The 22,423-nt window shown below is 41.5% G+C and overlaps 2 protein-coding genes and 1 long non-coding RNA gene across 19 annotated transcripts in view; 1 reads left to right on the top strand and 2 right to left on the bottom strand.

Annotated features, from left to right (window-relative positions):
- SLC15A1 (solute carrier family 15 member 1) overlaps nucleotides 1–564 on the bottom strand; it is a 39,783-nt gene extending 39,219 nt beyond the window's left edge. The window contains exon 1 of the mRNA XM_082218634.1: nucleotides 475–564. Within this exon, the coding sequence (XP_082074760.1) occupies nucleotides 475–478 (4 nt within the window). The 5' untranslated portion in view covers nucleotides 479–564. The remainder of the gene's footprint in view (nucleotides 1–474) is intronic.
- On the top strand, nucleotides 92–1,839 carry LOC309530258. Its single transcript, XR_014218734.1, has 2 exons — nucleotides 92–347; nucleotides 1,703–1,839. It is a non-coding gene; the product is annotated as an uncharacterized lncRNA (long non-coding RNA).
- A 15,039-nt stretch (nucleotides 1,840–16,878) lies between these two features.
- DOCK9 (dedicator of cytokinesis 9) overlaps nucleotides 16,879–22,423 on the bottom strand; it is a 142,168-nt gene continuing 136,623 nt past the window's right edge. For all 17 annotated transcript variants that reach the window (XM_082218515.1, XM_082218518.1, XM_082218513.1 and 14 more), the window contains 4 exons: nucleotides 22,134–22,324; nucleotides 20,615–20,715; nucleotides 20,379–20,517; nucleotides 16,879–18,040 (listed from right to left, as the gene is read on the bottom strand). In XM_082218515.1, coding sequence (XP_082074641.1) covers nucleotides 17,918–18,040; nucleotides 20,379–20,517; nucleotides 20,615–20,715; nucleotides 22,134–22,324 — 554 coding nt within the window. In that variant the 3' untranslated portion in view covers nucleotides 16,879–17,917. The remainder of the gene's footprint in view (nucleotides 18,041–20,378; nucleotides 20,518–20,614; nucleotides 20,716–22,133; nucleotides 22,325–22,423) is intronic.

The raw sequence follows: 22,423 nt of genomic DNA, 5'->3' as shown, positions 1-22,423 counted from the left end.
AGCTTTCCTGAGGGAAGTCTTCCCCTCAGTGCTCAAGGCCCCCCGAAGAAAAAGACAACTTATTCATTCAGGGCGCGCAGGAGCGCTTGGTAACACGGGCACCCGCACTGATAGACGGCAGTTCGGACGGTTGTGTGGAAAAGGCTATTTCCGCGGATGCAGCTTGCAGGAGCGCACGGCTCTTTCCCGCCTCTCGCCTGGCAAGGAGAGCGCCCGTCTCTTCTGCCTGCGCTCCCCTTGGCTGTGGTGTTTGAGCAGAGGCTGAGCAGGCAGCGGGCGAGGATGCTGCGCTGCAGGTCGTCGCCCTCGACGGCTGCAGTGGCTGCCCTATTAGGACTCCCAGGGAAGTGGGTACAGTACATAGACGCGCGCAGGAACAGCGGGGTCACCTCAGGGCTGCGCGCGTTTCCCGCGCGCAGCCCACACAGGTGCCTCGGCTGCAGCGCCTGGCGCCAGCCCTTCCCACATACGTACCCATCGGGGCGCCCGCGGGTGGTACTGCTGGTCCTGCTGAGGCGAGCGAGCGCGCGCTGCGGAGGGAAGGAGGACACGGACGGGGTTTTGTTCTTTAAAGCCTCTGGCCCTGGGCCCGGCGCCAAGTCCTACCCCCCACTTACCTGGCTGGGCCAAGGAAGCTGAGGAGGTGGTAGGCGGGGAGGAAGCTGGATCATGGGCCGCCCTCGCTCCCGAGAGAGAGGGAGAGAGGGAGGAACCACTTTTCCCCATCACCACAGAGACATCGTTGACCTCGCCGACCCACTAAGTTACACAGAGAGGGAGGGAGGCTGTCAGAGAGGAAGGAAGAGGTCTGGTCCCTCTCGCAGGAGTAGAGAGGCCGCCACCTTTTCCCTTGGCCTTGACTGGCATCCTGGTAGAAAGCCAACAGGTGCCATGGCTCCCTCTCACTGCACTGCCAGGACACGACCTGTTGAATTTCCACCTGTCATGCAGAGACTCCGATGGGAGAGAGAGAGAGAGAGAGAGAGAGAAGTGCTTAGCTGTAGGAGCTGAAGGGTTTTGGGAGGTGTATACAGTAAGGTGAAACAGTTTAAAAAACTAGAAGATGGAGAAAAGGACTATTTTAGGAGGAGGTGGAGACACTGGGGAAATGTGCTTGTGCAAGGAGACAGGAAGAGACTTAAGAAGGGGGGAGGGAAACTAAACTGAAGGATTAAAAGGTATGTACGAATAATTTTTTTGGGGGGGATAATAGAAAGCCCTCCCCCCCTGCCAGCTTTTGTTTTTTTAAAAAAGCTCCGCTTTTCATCCTGTCTGAAAGTAACATGAGCTAGAAAATGCATTGGGCAAACACAGAAGAAAAGGTAGCTGATAAGAAGTGCAGATACCAAGGAACAATGGGTGGACATTTATATAATCTACTTAAGCACTTGAATTATATATTTATATGAACAGATCGATATAGTTTGATACAAGAGCATTTCTTTGCATTATTTGTATTTGTGTGTGGTACTAGTTGAGTTTTCTGCTTTAATAATAATAATAATAATAATAATAATAATAATAATAATATCAATTACTTTACCATAAGGTCTCAGGCTGGGTCTCAACAATAAAAAAACTGTTTTCAATAACAACAAATTACTACCACAAGGGTAGGGTAAGCTCTCATACACATACACACACACGTATGTCAATAGTAACTTACCTTGATTATTAATACATTTCTGGATTACATTTTCAGGCATTAATCCTAATACAACTGGATATACATTGAAGATGGATCCAAACATTTTCTTGTTATGGCTGAAAGAAACATTGTCTGGCTAAGATGTTAAACTTTCTTGTTATGGGAAATTTGTTATAAAATTGCAATTCCGATGCCTATGTTGTTGTTGTTGTTGTTTAGTCGTTTAGTCGTGTCCGACTCTTCGTGACCCCATGGACCAGAGCACACCAGACACTCCTGTCTTCCGATGCCTATAGAATACATTAAAAGGAATATTGCAGAACAGGAAAACTACAGCAGAATTCTACCCAAGTTTTTTCAAATGTAAGCCCCACTATGTTCCATGAGGTGTACTCCCAAGCAAATGTGCATAGGATTGAATATTATGGTTAAAATTATAAATACAATGGTACCTCGGGTTAAGTACTTAATTCATTCCGGAGGTCCGTTCTTAACCTGAAACTGTTCTTAACCTGAAGCACCACTTTAGCTAATGGGGCCTCCTGCTGCTGCCGCGCCACCAGAGCACAATTTCAGTTCTTAACCCAAGGTACTATTTCTGGGTTAGCGGAATCTGTAACCTGAAGCGTATGTAACCCGAGGTACCACTGTACTGGGGAACTTAAGCTGCACAGAGACTTAACTTTTGAGATAAATGCACCTAGTACTGTTAATTCACATTAGAAATGGCCACATCTGGTCTAAAAGAAAAAAATGGCTGAACTGTAATAAGTAGTAAAAGTAATATTGTAAAGGTTTCCAGAGGGGGTAGCCATGGTAGTCTGCTGCAAGAAAAACAATAAAAAGCCCCACGTAGAATCATAGAAATGTAGAGTTGTAAGGGACCACGAGAGCAATCTAGTCCAACCCCTGCAATGCAAGAATCTTTTGCCCAACGTGGATCTCGAACCCATTACCTTGAGATTAAGAGTCTCATCTGTTTGAAAACATGAAGGTAGCATCCGCAAAAGGCACTGATATCACACATGGAACTTGTGAACTTTGCTCAATTACAGTGCAATTCTAACTATGTCTACTCAGAAGTAAGTCCTACTGAATAAATAGGTCTTACTCCCAGGTAAGTGTGATTAGAACTTCAGTCGTACATGCCTTTCTCTGATGAGGTTTAACAACTCATCCTTAACAATATACTACTTTTATTTTCTAACCCTTATTCTTTATACACCTTTAACCATTTATTTATGCATTAAATTTAATGTAAAACAAACCTTGTACAAAACCCAAATAGCAAGAAACCCAACTGAAGCTTCAGGTGCTATGCTGGCATATTCCCCTGAAGGGAGCATTGTTTTCAGGCTTGCGGTGGGTTGGGTGGGAAGTGTCCTTTGTATATACTCACACCACACAAAGCTATACAAACCTTGGGTCAACTTCTTGTTCTCGAATGTATCGCTTGTGTAATCATTAATCTGGAAAACATTGCTGTAACAGAAGAATATGGGTATAGATTGCTATATGTCATAATTACTGGCGACATCCCCCCAACGCCTCCTCCCTCCTGGATTTCATCAGTGGTACTCTTAACCATGGGACGTGGGTGACGCTGTGGGTTAAACCACAGAGCCTAGGACTTGCCAATCAGAAGGTCGGTGGTTCGAATCCCTGTGACGGGGTGAGCTCCCGTTGCTCGGTCCCTGCCCCTGCCAACCTAGCAGTTCAAAAGCACATTCAAAGTGCAAGTAGATAAATAGGTACCACTCCAGCGGGAAGGTAAACAGCGTTTCCGTGCGCTGCTCTGGTTCGCCAGAAGTGGTTTAATCATGCTGGCCACATGACCCAGAAGCTGTACGCCAGCTCCCTCGGCCAGTAAAGCGAGTGCCACAACCCCAGAGTTGGTCACGACTGGACCGAATGGTCAGGGGTACCTTTACCTTACTCTTAACCATAGTCCTAAACTTTATGTATCAATGCAACTTAAACACTTTTTTAAAGCTTGTTTGCCATTCCCTATCCTAGCTCACTCCTAGCTATGTGAAGCTGCCTAAAATTTCAAAGATTCCTGAACAGCAATAGAGCATTAACTAGAACCTTGAAAGAGCAAACTATCCAGGAAGAAGCAATGTGCCCTTTTTTGGACAACATGAGATTTCATATCCGCTTCGTTATTCTTGTTATCTATGAACAGTAAAAGGTACACTATGTGGCTACATGAAAGACTGTGTAGGTTTCTGGTTAAATTTTCAATTCCTGCTTGATGCTGTCCTAAGGCAAACTCACTAAACAAACAAATAAACAAATTCATATATTTGCCAAAGACAGTTACAGTAACTACAGAGAAAAGTGGTGGTTGGTCCTGTTTTGAAACCAGGTATTATTAAGCATTGTTTGGAAGTACTGCCAAAATAGACATGCACAGGAAACAGGAGAAGTGTTGCAATAATAGCTGGATCAGACCAAAGTTTCTTCTAGCTCGCCATCATTCAAAATAGTGCTTATGGTATTTGAAGTGCTAAGTGCTCATGAACACTGCTTCAAAGTAAAGCTGTGTTCCACTGATTTTTACCTGGCACAAGTGACATCAAAGTGGAAACTGAAAAGAAACATATTTTTAAACTATTTGAAGGAAGATAATTCTTGTACTTAGTAGCCAAACAATCTGTAAGGTAAAGGTAAAGGGACCCCTGACCATTAGGTCCAGTCATGGCTGACTCTGGGGTTGCGGCGCTCATCTCGCTTTATTGGCTGAGGGAGCCAGCATACAGCTTCCAGGTCATGTGGCCAGGATGACTAAGCCGCTTCTGGCGAACCAGAGCAGTGCACGGAAACGCTGTTTACCTTCCCACCGGAGCGGTACCTATTTATCTACTTGCATGTTGACATGCTTTCGAACTGCTAGGTTGGCAGGAGCTGGGACCAAGCAACAGCAGCTCACTCCATCGCGGGGATTTGAACTGCCGACCTTCTGATCGGCAAGTCCTAGGCTCTGTGGTTTTTGCCACCCTGGCTCTCTGCAAACAGTATATTTAAAATTAGCCACTGAGCTCAGCTTGGCCTACCTATAGCATGCCCTGGCTATAGGTATTAAGATGAGGCCTGCTGTCTCTGATCTTAGAGACAGTATATAGTATTATGACTAGTAGCTACTTGTTGAGAAAAAGAAACCGAGGTTCTACATGGGAGCAAAGCGTCCTCCATTCTAATGAGAAGCTGGGTCAAAGAGATAGCATTGGTTTAAAGGAACATGGCTAGTTATCTAATAAGGCCAGAAACAATAGATGATATCTGCATAACGTTTACAAATCCCTGGGCTTGGTACTTAAAGCAGGAAAAATGGTATTTAAAGTGTATATCCAAAAGCTTCTCACTGTGAGAATACCAACTCTGAAGATACCCTTTTGTATCAACTCAATTGAACCCTTTCAACTGCAGAAAAAAAGGGGAGGTCTGTTTTGCTTTCCAAAAAAATGTATGGGAAGTGGAGCTATCTGGTGGCCTGACTAAAATGCAATTTTGCACATAGGCATCTGGTTATGTATATAACATAAATTGAATTACAATTGGTAAAAGACCTCAACACAAGTTTCCTACTATCTGTTCGGTTAATAATTTATTTGGGTTAAAAACTAAAGCACAACATGCAAAATGTCCACACTTCCAGAGTCCAACTGGATCTTCTAACCTGGGTGTCCTACGTAGAATATATGAACAGCCATATAGAAGCTTACAGAAGCTAAAACATCTGTAAATTGGATTATTCATTTTGATACGGTTAATTTCAGTTGATGGATGTTGTACATATATGGGTGTTGGCTTGTTGATAAAATATATGTCCTAAATTACTGTATTGAACTTGGAACTTCATGCTAAAGACAAAACATGATGCCAGGAGTGAAATACACTGTATACACTGTTTTTGAGATTCTAGGATCTTTCTTGCTTTGGAATCTAGTTGCGCACATATGTAATTGTTATTGTACCTCTCTTTTTTCTGAGCCTGTACATTTAAAATTAAAAATATGGTGTCTTTACAAAAATATCCTGTGCTCTCTCTTCATCTTGTGGAGGCTGCCTTGAACATCCCTGGACTCTTTAGGGAAGGGGTGCTTGCAAAATGTGGACATGATTCTCCTCTGTTAAAATGCATTTTCATAGTTTTGGGATTAGGAAATTTAAGAACAATTTTTGTATAAACAGTAAATGACAGTTACACAGATGCAGAAAATACTACTGAAGATTAAGGATTCCCACTGATTGAATCAAATGTTGAACTGTCAGAAGATCGAAATCTTGGATTTCATGGAACAATGCTAATTATTATTCTCTTTCCTGAAAGTATTGCACACACCACTCAATAAATTAAATTATGTTGAAACTAGTGATAAAGGATGAGTAATTCAGAAGTCTAAGAGGAAGCAGTTTGATTATGTGGAAATGCTTTCTAGCAAAAAACAAGTACAGGGGATTTCAGTAGTTTTGCAGCCAAATGACCTGAAAATTTCAGCATTGATGAAAAGGCCCCTATGAATCAAATTATGATCAATAGAGAAATGAGTCTTGTGGAGCTGTGAATGAAATGCACGTACGTATCTGGTGGGAATGACATGAATCAAAACCATTGCATCACTCTTAAAGATACTATATAGGAACAATAAACTTACAAATTCCATACAAGGCTTACTATTTATGATATAAAGCAAAAAGGGCTAGTGGCTAGTTCAGTGGTAGAGTAGAAATGTAAACCACTACTATTAGCAGAATTATTGTTATTATGATTTTTATGTGTGTAATGGCTGCTCGCCAAACACAAACAGAACTGAACAGAACAGAACTTTGCATGGAAAGGTCTCACATGAAACCCTGATATCTCCAGGTATGGCTGGAAAAGACTTCTGCTAGAAACCATGGAGACAGCTGCCTGTCATGCATGGACCAATAGTCTCAGTTGGCATAAGACAACTTCCTATGTTCACCTCAAACAATAAGTGGTGTAAGGTAAACTTAGTAAACAAAGAAAAGGAAAAAAAAACCACAGGCAGACATTACATTATATATTTAGTACATTGTTATTTCCCTAGGAATGCAGAGAAGCTGGGCTGAGGATAAGTCTTGAAGGGATGAATAAGTAAGTAATTTGGATGTTAAATTGTTAAATTATTGAAAGCTGAAAATAAAATATGAAAAATAAAGGAATGCAGAGAAGCGCAGGACTCTCTCTCAACTCCCAACTCCTTCTCCACAGCTGAGAAGCCAAACAAAAAAATACAACTGTTTAGTGTGGTAAGTGCTTTTGACAGAGTATTGTTGCCACGTAAATTGTCTTTATTATATAAGAATTCCCCACCCGATGTTCTTTAGAACATATTAGGGTTTGAGGAAGTTCATGGCACATTTGAATATGGTGTTGAAACGGATGTTTTCAAGGTCAGGAAACCAGTGCTATATGACTGTCAAACAGGTTGTGATTAGTTGCCTAATGCCTGGTTCTTGTGACTTTTTTCCACCTTCCGTGCATAAATGTAGATGCCAATATTGAAACACACAACATTAAAGGCCCATTCCATTTTGCTGCCTGAGGTGAAATGGGAAGGTGTTGCTGTCCCTCTGCTGAAGCCTCACTGGGGTCACATGACTTCAGTGGCAGGGACAGGCAGGGCAGCCATGGGGGAAGTGCCCCATAGGATCCTGCTACAGGACAGCTGATTCACTCTGTATCATGGGCAGGCAGACCCTGATTAAAGGTATAAGTAGTAACCACAGAGCCTAGGACTTGCCGATCAGAAGGTCGGCGGTTCAAATCTCCACGACGGGATGAGCTCCCATTGCTCGGTCCCTGCTCCTGCCAACCTAGAAGTTTGAAAGCACGTCAAAGTGCTTCTACCGCTCTGGCAGGAAGATAAACAGCGTTTCCGTGCACTGCTCTGGTTCACCAGAAGTGGCTTAGTCATGCTGGCCGCATGACCCGGAAGCTGTCTGCGGACAAATGCCGGTTCCCTTGGCCAATAAAGCGAGATGAGAGCCGCAACCACAGAGTCGGTCACGACTGGACCTAATCGTCAGGGGTCCCTTTAACTTTACTAGTAAAAAAAATTGCACCCTCAGTTAAAAGTTAAAACACACAGAAGGTCCCACTGGTAAACAAAAAAGGTCACTTCATATTCACGAGTGGTTTGGGATTCTACAATATATGACTGGAGCTAATTGAATGGCATGAGAGAGAGAGAGAGAGAGAGAGAGAGAGAGAGAGAGAGCAGAAGGAAGGGGCAGAGCTTAGGTGTTTAGTGGGAAACCACAAAGTGTATTCTCATTGACTTATCTGCTAGTCTCAACTCTGCCCTTTACTGATGGGAGGGATGCAAGGTTGCATATACCCAACAGAAATATAGGGACGTTTTTCTACCGGGTAACTGATTCTTATCTAAAGATGCATAAGGTTTACCTTTAACTTTAGCGGACCCCACATGTTCCCCAACCATGCCTTAGGAAAAGTCCAAGACTGAAATCGCAACCCTGCTCCCTTCTCCTGCCTTGACTCTTTTTCTTCTGTGTTTAACAATTTGAGATAGCCTTCTGCTCACAGAAATGAGTTTGCTGTCTAGTAAAAGGAAATGTATCCACATGTTTATGAGGTAGCCACACCACCTGTTGGTGCCAAATATCAGAATTTCTGTGGAAGGTTTTTCCCCTCTGAAAGAAGGGATGGCTTAGCACAGCAATCCCAACATAAACACAAAAGTGTACAAATGAAAATATGGTGGCATGGAAACATAGTGAAGCTAATGTGGATGCAGTAATGTGAAAGCATTAGGGAAGTATCTCAGAACAAGTGATAAAATGGGATGCAGAATACATCCATGTCAAATGCAGTCTTAATGCATCAGTGATGTTGCTGCAAACTCCTGCAGTAAAACAACAGATTGGACGGACCCACAATTCTTTATTGGTCTAATCTTCATCATCATAGGTGTTATCCTGTTTCTATTGGAAGAATTAGATAGAAACTGAAAGAGAGATAAGAAGCATCATGATTCCAAAGTACGTTTCAAATCTTATCTTCAATAAACTTTTATTTCCAGGCCAGATTGAAAACATTTTTTTTTTTAATCTATGAACTAATAGCCTTGATTTTCCACAAATAATTAGATAAATTGTGCCCCATAGGAGTTGGATGGTCTCAAGTTTTGTTTTGTATTTACACCAATATTTCAAAGTAGGAAAAGGCAACTTTTTTTTAGTTATTCTTATAGGGGTTTACAACAAAATGATTTTTTTTAATTGATTCTTTGACATAATTTCCAAGCTAGTGGATAGAAAGAATGCAGCTTTAACTCCCTGATTATTGCTGCTGAAGTAGGTTAGAAAATAGTATACTCTATACATGCTCACCTGCTGCCTTCTACCAATCATTAGAAAGCATGGCACCTGGAACGCTACTATTGGTGGTGCATCCACAAATGGTAGCAAGTATAGGGCCCTAAAATGGTGAGTAATGGGACTGTGTGAAACAGAGCTGAGCTTTGGTCCACTGGATACTAAAGAAGCTCCAAGCAATCTGTACCAGCCTGAAACCAGTACTGGGACAAGGGGCAGGATCAGGAAAAAAAATGCCCCACCCTCATCCAGATCAACACTAATGATACTGGCGATGGCAAATGCTGAGCTTAGCTGGAATTCTTGCTTCACTGCCATTGCTCTGGTAGGGATAACTGGGGATGCTGGAAGGAAGGCTCCCTCTCCTTATAGGAGCAACTGAAGAAGACAAATCCCTTCCTCCTCTTCATGCTTCCTAAAGGTTTAGGAATGCCCTCTGGAGTCTAGGGAGAAAGGTGATTACTTACTATCTATCTATCTATCTATCTATCTATCTATCTATCTATCTATCTATATCTATCTATCTATCTATGCATTTATGCATTTATATTATTTGTAACCTGCTCTTCATTATTCACACAATCTCAGAGTGGGGAACAACACTAAAACTTAATAAAACAATATTTCAGTTAAATACAACATCAAGTGAAAACAGAAAACATTTATTAACAACACAGCTAGATTTATGTATATTTATGCTCCAAGGAGCTCAAGATGGCCCACGGTGCTATTTTCCCATTTTATTTTAAAACAGTGCGAATTAGGATAAGAATGTTAGTGAGCTGCCTACAACAACATCACAGAGATTTATAGCTGGACAGGGATTCGGGCCTTGTCTCCCTGCTCCAAGTGCAACAGGCTCCCTCCCTGTTGTGTTTGTTTTGATGTACTGGAATTCACTGTGAAACTTTAAACACCTCTAAACAGAAGCTGCCCACAGTTATGTTGTAATCTAAATTATACCGTCCTAGTTGGAGGAAAAAGGCTTGACCTCAAGTCTGATTTGAGGAGGAGGAGGAGGAGGAAGGCATACAAAAATATACCAAACATAGGTAAGTGCTACCGACTCACCTGGTGGTGTCAATTCTGTCTTGGATTTCTTTCTAGTCTTCTGGCGGTTCCTGCGTGCAACTGTGACTGGTAGATTCGGACCACTTAAATTTGCTGCTTAAGGGTAAAAGGAATTAAATTTGCTGCACAACATTAGAAATGGAAGCTCAGGAGCACGTTCAGCTTCCAAGGCAAAGTTCGAAAACCGGAACACCTACTTCCAGGTTTGCAGCGTTGGGTTCTGAGCTGTTCGGGAACTAAGCTGTTCAAAAACCGAGGTACCACTGTACTGTGGTTTCCAGTGCTGGGTTTTTAATCTGTGCTCACATGGCTTTTCTCACATTGGATTTGGGACAGCATATAGGTGCTTGCCACGTTCTGAATATGAAGAGAACGTATGCGCAAGATAATGTCTCACATTGTATCTCCTTCTAGACAAACATCACTGACACCAAATTGGGCTGGAGGTGGGTGTGGACGAGGTTCCTTGCTTCAGCAAAACATCAAAGGAATGTTGAGAGAAGCCGAGGAATGTCAAGAAGATTAAGGGAAACTCAGTGGGTTTCCACTTAATGCCAGATTTTGTCTACCTTGAAATATGAGGCAAATTCAGAGATTTCTATTCGGGTACAATATCTGCAAAATTCTAAGGGGTGGTGCAAGGATTTTAATCAGTTTCACACATCCCTAACTACTGAAGATGGAAGCACAACCAATGTGAGTCACCTCTGTTAAATTCAGGCAAAGGTTATAAAGGTATTGGCCAAACCCGGGTGACTGTGTTACCTACATTCCAAACATAGACCTTATGAAGGTATAATTTCTTCCCTTTAACTGTTATGTAGCTTTAAATTCTAATATATTTTCAGATAATCTAGGTCGAAAAAGGTTCCATACACTCCCTCTGACCCTACAGTCAGCAGAATGGGAACTCTTTTGTATAGTGCATGTGTGAGCTAAGGCTGCACAGCATGCACACAGACTGTACATTTAAAACACCTGACTTCCCCCAGTCCTGGGAATTGTAGTCCTGGGGGATAAATCCCAGTTCCCAGGATTTGGGGACGACGACAATGTGCTTTAAATGCATGGTGTGAGCACAGCCTTTGGCTCTAGGTTGAAGCGAGAGATTTGTTAGCATAGTTCTCCTTACAGAGAGCACTACTACTACTACTAGTAGTAGTTTATTTTTTATAGCCCACCCATCTGGCTTGATTTCCCCAGCCACTCTGGGCGGCTCCCAACAGAATATTAAACAAAATAAAACTTCAAACATTAAAAACTATCACCATAAAGATGTTGGTGGATTGCAGCTTCCACAATTTCTGACCACTGACCATGCTAACAGTGTCCAACAACATCTGGAGGCTCACAGGTTCCCCATTCCTAATGGGGTTGGGGATCAGCAAGATTACCACTCTCTCCTGTGAATTGACCTGAGATCTATGGGTATAAAGAGGTATACAAATTTTAATCATCATCATCTCTAAAATATATGAAGAGGATTAGTCAAGAATAGCAAATGATAAGAGTAACTGAATTAGAAATTTCTTTCTCCGTTACGCTTGTGTGACCTAAATAGATTAAAATATTGTTTCAAAGACTGCTGCTTCCAGAACGCAGTGTTATAATAATAATAATAATAATCATCATCATCATCATCATCTCAGTTGACAAGACAAACCTTCTGCCACTAGGTGGATATTTTCCAGTGTGCGAAACAACTAAGCTAGAGAAACTAAATATTAGGTGTTAACTCTCACAAAACCAGTTCTGCCAGCCTAAATGTGAAACACTTGGGAGGGTGTGTCCATTCTTAAAATGTGTCAGTGAAACTGCAAATAGTAGGCAAGATGATCAACAGTAAAATGAGGAGATTGTCACTGTCATTGTGATGGATTTTAATTGTAAGCTAAGAAGTGTGCATGCACATAAAAGCTCATACCAATAACAAACTTAGTTGGTCTCTAAGGTGCTACTGGAAGGAATTTTTTTATTTCGTTTCGACCACGGCAGACCAACACGGCTACCTACCTGTAACTAGCTGAAATAGTGAGATATAAATTAGAGGCAACAAAACTACAAAAATCCTGGTGTAGCAAGAATTTCAAATTATATTTAGAACCAATATAATTGAAGTCAAATGATACATTCAAAGTAAAAATATCTTCAAAAAGCACCCTAAACATCGCACAAAGACACCCCCCCCATACATAGGGGTCTCTCTCTCCCTCCTGTGAACTGACCTGAGATCTATGGGTATAAAGAGGTATACAAATTTTAATCATCATCATCATCATCTCCAAAATACAGTGGTACCTCGGGTTACATACGCTTCAGGTTACAGACTCTGCTAACCCAGAAATGGTACCTGAGGTTAAGAACTTTGCTTCAGGATGAGAACAGAAATTGTGCTCCGGCAGCGCAGCAGCAGCAGCAGCAGCAGCAGGAGGCCCCATTAGCTAAAGTGGCGCTTCAGGTTAAGAACAGTTTCAGGTTAAGTACGCACCTCCGGAATGAATTAAGTACTTAACCTGAGGTACCACTGTATATGAAGAGGATTAGACAAGAATAGCAAATGATAAGAGTAACTGAACTGTTAAATTAGGAAGAAGATTCCACTTCAGTATCTGCATGTGTATTGATAAGTCTTGGGTTGTATTTTATACTTTTGGAATGGGGTTATCTGCCCTTTATGCATAAAGAGCAGGATGCTGTGTTTCGGCACTGTGTGTTTGGTGCACCATTCATAAAAGGTGCACAGCATCATTGCGGCTTCAGGGTCAATGGCAGGGTGTGCACAAACTGCTTCCAGTGACAGAAGAAACCATCATGGCTCTAGCAAGTGTTGTGCAAACACCTCTGCCGAAGGCCTTAAGAGAGCTGCTTCCTGTCAGAACAGGCAATACTTGGCTAGATGGACAAACAGGTCCTATGTATTAGCGCCACTGGTGGGTGGATGTGCTGGTTTCTAGGAACACTGGGTATCGGCCTACCCATGAACTTCCCTGAGGCGCCCATGTTGTGAGCACAATCTATGCATGGATGAGGTTCAAAATGCATGCAATGGTGCAAGGCTGCATGTTCAAACCCGAATCAGCAGCAACCTGAAAGGCGAGGGTTCTGTTTAAATATGGGACACTTTGCCTAAGGATAAAGAGCTCTCTTCCACACTTCTCTCAGGCTTGGTCTATATGCAGCAAGATAAGAGTGTAAGTTTTTTATTTTACAATTAAAAAAATTAAACCGCGTAAAAAGGTTCCTCTAAGTAAAAAAACACACAAGCACATTAGAGAGAAAGGTTCTAGCCCCTGTTGTGCTAGTTTTCTAGCGCTTGCACAAAGTCCCCCCCTCCCAATTATTTCTGGGCAAGATTCAATGACATTCCCCCAACTCCAAAACCCAGAAGCCATCAGTATCAACCCAGCTATCTTTTTTAAATCTCTCCACTCAGATGTCTTGGCCACAAGGCCAGCTGCTGGAAATCACTGAGGAGTGGGTACCTTTTCCTCTTCTTCTGTTGCTGGGGCCCCATATTTAAATGTGTTATTGCCTCTCTTGCAATTTGAAGTGCACACAGTCCATTCCATTTCTTCTGGACTCGGCACCACTTTCTATGGAAACGATAGAACATGCCTCAGCAGGCTCACTTTGGGGTGTAAATGAGGCTAGGGGCTACGGTAAACCATGGGAAGGGTACAACTCATCACTGATGTATCTTTGTTGCTGTTTAATAGACTGGGCATACCTTTTACATAGCTATTTAAGCCTTACAGGTATTTCAATGGTAGTCACAGTGTAGGGCACAGTCGTGCAGTTATTGAGAATAAAGTTTAAATTGGGATCTGCCTCAAGGGAGGGAGATGGTACTTTACTCCCCCCCCACAGCTATTTAGTCCTCCTAGTCTCCCTCGATTGATCATGCCCTGTGGGGACATACACTTTTCCTGCATCTGATCCTGATTTCCTCCTGCAGGATCCAGGTGCCTTTTGGGGGGGGGCGGGGATGAGGCTTTGCACACGGCGAGATGAACTGTAACACTAGTGGGCACTGCAGAAGAGGTTTCAGTCATTGATGAGGGATGACTGGGAGATACAACACACCCAAACAGTCTATAGGAAAGGGGTGGATCTAAATTCCTTCTCCTTTCAGTTTTGTTGCAAATGAGTTGAATACAATGAGTATTAATTTCATGCTCTTTCTTTCAGCTCATAGGAACAGTGATTGAATCCCACCCGCCCCCCAAACCTCAGGCTTTATATACATTATTTACATAATGAGTACTGATTGGTTGATTATGTTTCCTGCTGCAGCCCAATCAGTTGTTGCATCCTAGTATCCTACCGGCCTAACAGGCTGACTAAATTCCCCCTGGGGTCTGATTGGGCTGCTCCTGCTGGCCAATCAGGTTGTTGCATTCTAGGATCCTATCTGCCTATAGTTCTAGGATCCAATAGAAATAAATATCCAATAAAGAGCTTGTTTGCTGAGGATAAAATATTGACAGGGATTGGGCTTTCTCTTTCTTTTGCAAATTAAGAGCCGCCTTTGTCCTGTGAATCAAGGGTAGCCGAATTTCATTTGTCCCCTTAGCATAGGAGGGAAGTATGGAAGCATTTTGCTCAAACCCAGCTATTTCAGAGCAGGGCAGCAGGAGAGGTGTGGTGCTCTGTCAGTCAATACAAATTTTCATACAGTGGTGCCCCGCAAGACGAATGCCTCGCAAGACGGAAAACTCGCTAGACGAAAGAGTTTTCCGTTTTGGAGGTGCTTCGCAAAACAAATTTCCTATGGGCTTGCTTCGCAAGACGACAATGTCTTGCGAGTTCCTGCTGGTCCCCCCCCCCTTTTCTAAGCCGCTAAACCGCTTATCAGCTGATCCGATCAGCAGATAAGCCGCTAAAAGCCACTAATAGTGCTAATCCGTCAATGGGCTTGCTTCGCAAGACGAAAAAACCGCTAGACGAAGAGAATCACAGAACGGATTCTTTTCGTCTTGCGAGGCACCACTGTACTTATTTTTTCCCCTACTGCACAGTGTATCTTTAAGCCAGAACTTGGCAAAGCAATGCAGAGTAATCTCTCAAGATGAGCTGGGGTGGGGTGGGGGCTTCTTGAGGAGAGGAATTCAAACCTAGAGGCTCTGCACAGAAGCCACATATGATTCACATCCTGAAACAGACAGTGGGATTGCAGTTCCTCAGTAACCTCACTTTCACTTCACTCTCCTCCCTCAGAGGCAATGGATGCAATCAAAGTCTCCTTCAACAGAGCAATTAAGTGGGGAGTTAACCGCAAACCTGATTATTATTATTATTATTATTATTATTATTGGGATGGGATTGGAGTTGGAAGGCCGCTGCTGTTCTTTTTTTGGCCATAAATTGGAGAAACTGCCTCAGGAAGCCCCTTAAGCCGTCTTCATCCGAAGATGAGGAAAAAGCAAAAAAGCTGGGAGGGATCCTGTGAATTTAAACCATCCCTCCCCTGAGCTGGGAGAAATGCAGAAGCCTCTGGGGAAGAGGAAGTCCACATGTGGACAAGGAAGGTTTGGGAAGATCTTCACCTCTCCTGTAACATTTGCCTTTTTCTTGATTCAAACTCCGTTTGTCTGGCCTGTCTCCCGCTGGCATGCTGCCACTGCCTCCAAGCCTGGATCCTCCTCCTTTGCCCCGAGAGGCTTCCCAGGGCAGTGAGGGTCATGGCTAACTGGGCCTGTTGGACCTCTTGTCATGGAAAAGAGCTTATGGCCAGGGAGCCCGGGAAGACAAAAGATTACCAAGCTCAGTACAGTGGTACCTCGGGTTAGGTACTTAATTTGTTCCGGAGGTCCGTTCTTAACCTGAAACTGTTCTTAACCTGAAGCACCACTTTAGCTAATGGGGCCTCCTGCTGCCGGAGCACGATTTCTGTTCTCATCCTGAAGCAAAGTTCTTAACCCAAGGTACTATTTCTGGGTTAGCGGATTCTGTAAGCTGAAGCATATGTAACCTGAAGCATATGTAACCCGAGGTACCACTGTATATCAGGAGGAAGGAACAGAGCTCAGAATACCATGAGGAGACAGAGCTCAGCAGGTCTTGAGGCCTCAGTCCAAGCAAAGGAGCTTCCCTTTTGCTTTTGTTTCAAAGGTTGTCTCACCCAATATGCCTTCCTCTCTTTCTGACCCAAAAGAGCAGGGAAAAAACCCCATCCACCAGCAAACAAAGCAAGGGTGTGCAGGGGCATGCAAAAAAAAAAAAAAAAAAAAAAAAAAAAAAAAAAACCCCGGGAAAACAGAAGACAGAGGGAATCTGAGGTAAATAATTTTTGTCTTCCTTCCTTGTGTAGAAACAGTTTCTACACAAATGTAATTCTGGTTCTAAACGCAGCATAAGGGGTCTCTATAGTATAGTGTATTTTAAAATGGGGTTTCAGAGTTTTTAGGGGGTTTTGTATGTATCATGTAGTTTTTCAATTTCATTGTTCTGCAAGGGACAATGACAATAAAGATATCGTATATATCCTTTTTTCCCCCTAGTAAAGGAAAGGAGATTAAGGGCAACTGATATCAGTGGAGCCAAGAAGAGATTTGGAGAAGGCAAATAAAGAAAAGATAGCAAAGAAAAGTGAGTAAACCTGACAGAAAAAACAGAAGTGATCTGCTCATTGCAGGCAGGAGCGGAAAAGTGATGGGGAGCCCTGAAGAATTTTGCTCCTGCCTTGTCATCCTAAGACCAACCTCATAGCCCAGCGACACCCTCCATAAATTGATTTAATACACAATGTTCCTTTACAGCAGCAAAATAAAATGATCCAACCACACTCTACATAAATTAATTCCTTTTTAATATAGATGAAGTACATAATGTTTAATTACAGCAGGCCAGTGATTCCAGTTAAATAAAATTAAAACCCTTTATCTTTCTCAAATATAAAATTACTAATTCATGTCTTAAAACAATATAGCAAAAGCTTTAAATTACATCACCATTTAGCCACAGTAGTTTATCACCACTTATATACTCCATCACTTTGGCAAAAATTATGTATTCTTTTTAAAAACAGTGCATAACGTTATAGAAACTGTATACAACCTCATATTGCACTTACTGTATTTATATACAATAACTGTAAAAGAAAATAGAGCATTTACTTGGAATGAACATGAATTTATCACAATTGTAGAAGGATGAAAGCTGGTATGAATATTAAAAATGTTTAGAAATGCATTTCATTTATGTACAGGGTTTATGAGTTGTATTAACAAATATGTACATGTCTTGCTTAATATATAGTTAGTAACATATGGTAACCTTTGGTTGGATGCAACTGCTTGATCAATTTTAAGCTCATATGCTCTCCAAAATCCCAACAAGGTATAAAATGGTGCACAACTGTTATAGTCAACAGTACAAAAAACTACTTCTACCTACATTAACCCCTCAAATTAGTGCCTATTAAGTCTAATAGTGTTTGTACTTTATATCAGTTTGTATGTGCATATATCAAAGAACACTTTTATGGTTTATGTCTGCAAACTTACATTCCATAACACTTGCCTATAATGTGCCATTTATTTTAGAATACCATTATCAGAGCAGAAGAACCAGTTAAGTTCCCCAGAACAATTCTGTGTTGGGTGTTGTAATATTGCCAGCAGAATATAAAAAATATGTGCACCATCAGTATATGTTTTAGAAATCTACCTCTTACTTTTTCCTTATCCCTGACTGACCCAAAGATTTAAGCATGCTCAATTGTTAGTATCTTCACAATCCTCTTTCAGATTTGGATTTCATCCTGAGTTTGCAAATGTTCAAAGATCCACTTGTGTTCCAAGGTAAGCAGCGCTTTCCGTCACAAAATGCTTATGCAACTGAAGAAGAGCTGGGCATCCCATGAACTGTTGTGCTTGTCGGTGTCCCACTTATGGCATTGAAAATGTGTAGCGAGTTGGGCATTACACTGGCTTTTTCTTCCATAGCAGTAATCTTAAAGAGAGAAAAACACATGCCTTACACATGGTTGAGGGAGGAGAAGGTTTTCAAAAGAGTGGGGTAACCATGGGCTTGTCCTTTGGCTTCTAGCTAAAATGTGAACGGGGACCTAACTTCAGATACAGCAAGTAGGGGGGACACATTTTAGTATGCAACTCTGCCTAGCACATACATCCTTGCAAAAACATATTTTCTCTAATATAATGCAGTTTTGTATATTATTTTCACCAGATATGCATTTTTCTACATATTGCTTGGCAGGAGAACTGCATTACAAAACTGGGAAGCCTGCAAATTTCCAAGGATGGCTGTTTTCTGGTTTGCATACTGTTTCAAAAAGTGGGAATTAGGTAGATTCAGTTTTAAATGCAATCAAGATTAAATTTCTCCCCCATCTCTACTTGGAAGCAAAGTCCAACTTGATTTAAATGGAATGTATTTCTAGATAATTGGAATTATGATAGGGAGCAAGTCTATAGTGACACAAAAGTTAGATATAGGTCAGATGACCTTCTGAATTAATATATGTTTAATTTTGTGACTGGTTCTGAAAATAGCAAAGATGTTTAGCTAAAATTCACCCTTCTCTAATGACTTCTGTCAAGAAACTAGATCTTTCTTCTTTTAAAAAAATCTGATTGCCCTATTAGTTATGTAAGAAGCAGTGTAGCAAAACATTATTATTTGACTGATAAACATTTTGTTAAGCAACAGTGATATGCATAATGATTGACTATTCAACATTAAAATGAAATAAAGCCTAAGTCTTCCCTCAGTTCTGCACTACAAATTCCACATTATATATTGGGTAAAGGAAGTTAAACAAAACTCAGAACTCGAAAGAGAAACTAAAAATGTATTACCATCCCAGCTGATCACATTTTCAAAGCAGCATAGGGGAAAAGGGAAGGAAGAAAGAGAGATGCCCATTAAGATTTCTATAAAATGTATTAAACAGGGGGGAAAATATCTCTGAAACATTTATTTAAGAAAGCAAAATGGACATTCCAATGTTTGCAGAATAGATAGTACAACCAAATTTACATGCAAGCCATGCACTTATATTTCCATAAAATGCCTGTTTCCTTGGTATTTAAGAGTTGCTTCCATCATGATTACATTTTCCAATGGAAAAATACATGAGCTTCAAATCGAAATTAAATCTGTAAAACAGGAATGGGGAACCTTTTTCGCTCAAGGGCCTTCTAGGCAGGGGAAAGTAGCCTGAGGTGGGCAGAGTCAGAGGCAAAAGTGGGTGGAGCAATTAATGTTAATTTTATCCTGGTGTGGTAAGCTAATTTCTACTTGCATTTGCCCACCCCTCTTCTCTACGCTCTGTCCAGACAAACAAGAGGCACTGTCCGAGTTCAAGGGCACATTCTAGCCGGGCAAAAATATTTAGGGCATATTTAGGCTCAGAGAAGTAAGTAGCCTGGGGAGAGTTCAAACTGTCAAATACAGCGGCATGCAGTCCCTGAGCCTGAGGTTCCCCACTCCTTGCTGTAGAGGAATGGTTAGAAATCTATTAATTCTTGAACATTCACCCACATCATGCAATGTTGGAACAGAAGTCACAGCAGAAGTCATTCTTTTAGCAAAGCAACTTATGGTGTACTTGTGGACTGACCATATTCTAGTGTTACATCGCCAAGTAAAGTATAATAATCAATTAAACTGTTTTATTAGGGGACAAGAATGGAAAAAAGGGAGAGAAAAGTGCTCATTTTTCATGTTAGAACTAGCAGGCTTAAGGCAAGATAGGCTACTGCGTTTAAGTCTGATTCATGTGCCAACTAAACTGATTTTCTTTGTGATTCTGTTATTTTAAAATCCCCGTACAACTGAATTCATGAAATTGTCTGCATTGTACCAACCAGAATGGAAGAAATGAAAGGATTTATTGTTAGATAACTCTGTTACAGCAGTTAATAAATCATAGCATATGCTTCAAGGGCATTATCCATTAACATCTATTATAAATATTAACTTTAGATAAAACATTCCAGGGTGGAAGTCTTAACCCATTTCCTTCAGCATCATTATATTATTTAATGTCATAAAAAGACATATTATAATTGTTTCACATTTATTTATACCTTGTCTTTCCCCTAAGGTGGCTTACAGAAAGAAACTTGAGTGTAAAAAACAACAACCACCCTCAAAGCAGTAAATTGTTATTGGCAATTTACAGCAATTTACAGTTAGGAATATACTAAAGACTTGGATCCTCTGAATTAAATACTTAAATAATAAAGAATTCCAAGAAAAATATTTGGTTCTTCTCAACCAAAACAGGATGACCTGAATGAAATACTTAATGTTCAGTACATACTTGTTCATGCATGATTTCAGAGAGTTCTTTTGCCATTTCTCTGTAATTAGCCTTCATTCCTTCTTGATATTCTATCTGATCTTCTTTTATAAGCCGCTCATTTACTTCTAAGGCCTGCCCACAAGCTTCAACAAATTGTCTGAAATAAATTTAATTACATAAAATGAAATATATTGAGAATGGTTCTAATCTCAAAGTTCCAAAAAGAAACTTAATAAACTTTCATAGTTTTTTACCTGAAAACTTCCTTGAGTAACTTTAGTTTATTGTCTGGATACCGTTTAGTGCTTGTATCATCCAGAAAAGCTCTGGCATATGCCAATGGCCCAGCATTAACCTAAAAATATATAAACAGTTATAAATTATGTTCCTACCCCTCTGCAATAATATTAAAACCAGTTTTGCTCATCCCTCTGAAAAGGGCTATACACAAGTCAAATACATTTCTGAAAAATAGCCTGTATTTATTAAAACATTAAGGGATGTGGGTGGCGCTGTGGGTTAAACCTTACAGCCTAGGACTTGCCAATCAGAAGGTTAGCGGTTCGAATCCCTGTGACGGGGTGAGCTCCCGTTGCTCAGTCCCTGCTCCTGCCAACCTAGCAGTTCGAAAGCACATCAAAGTGCAAGTAGATAAATAGGTACCACTCCAGCAGGAAGGTAAACGGCGTTTCCATGTGCTGCTCTGGTTCACCAGAAGCGGTTTAGTCATGCTGGCCACATGACCCAGAAGCTGTATGCCGGCTCCCTTGGCCAATAAAGCGAGATGAGCACCGCAACCCCAGAGTCGGTCACGACGGGACCTAATGGTCAGGGGTCCCTTTACCTTTACCTATCCTGCCCTTCTGGTGCAAAAACACTACTGAGTTCATATCCATGAAAGGAACAAGTTGCACACAAGTGACTAACTAGACAGAAGCTCTGCACAGGCATTATCCTTCATATGATTAACTACTCCATGAGGGAAGAGTGGGGTTAGCACTAACCCTGTGTGGGAGGACATGTCTATGCAGGAGATGGTCTGAGCCTTATCCATGAGATGTGCCACCACAGCGCCGGCACCTAATTTGATCTGATGCTACACACTTGTATGCAGTAACGCAGGTCTAGATTTTACAATCGAAACATTGCAGTGCATACGGACAGACATGCATGTTTCACTCATTAAGTTCCTGGTCAGCTGGGAGGCACAGGGCATTCCTTGCATGGTAGGTACAGCAGGCCCCTGGCACCCCCCGCCCCAGTAGCCTTAGTCCTCCAAGGCCTGGGGCAAGTTTACCCGGCTGCTGTCCCCTGTGCATGGGCTTGCTGGAGGGCACAGCTGTAGCAAGCAGCTTGCTCTACAAGCAAAGGTGATTTATAAGCTTATGCATTAATCTCATGAGGGATAACACCCAAACAGAACTACAAATGAAGGGGCTTCCTGTGAAATAAGGTTGAGAATTAACAAGTTGCTCAAGTGATCGCAGTGTTGAACCTGTGGTGGTATTCAACTACGTTTTACTCAGAATAGACCTACAGAAATAAATGGACATGAATAGGTTAGGCCTATTAATTTCAATAGGTCTATTCTGCGTAAAACTTAGTCTCAAATTCAAAGTCTACCACACTTTTTCAATGGACATTGTTGGCGCTGCATATTATTTTATCGGTGTGACACAAACACACAAACAGAATTCTAAAGCGAGAAGAAGCTTATTAGGCGATTTTAAGGTAAAGGAAAACTCCACACCATAATCAATTTAATCAACATACCTGAACGCTGACACTACCCTGCAGCTTCAACTGAAGTTTGATCATATCTACTTCAGCTGATGAACAAAGTTGCCGGAGCTCAGCAACCTTCTTACTCATTTCATCAATAGCGACTTCAATTGGGTTTAAATCTGTATGGTGTTGATACATTATGGGAATCCGCTTCTTTACATATGGAAAACAATGTATAGCTAGGGAAAGAAAACAATGAAATTATGTTTACACGACTATACTCATGCTATCTTGAAATATTAAGAAACTTGCAAGTCAATGCTTTTTATTTTGTGAGC

This window comes from Podarcis vaucheri (genome assembly GCF_965113315.1).
Source record: "Podarcis vaucheri genome assembly, chromosome: 4".
Classification (NCBI taxonomy): Eukaryota; Metazoa; Chordata; class Lepidosauria; order Squamata; family Lacertidae; genus Podarcis; species Podarcis vaucheri.
The sequence above is the reverse complement of the archived record's forward strand: the minus strand, read 5'-3'. Positions and strand labels throughout refer to the sequence as shown.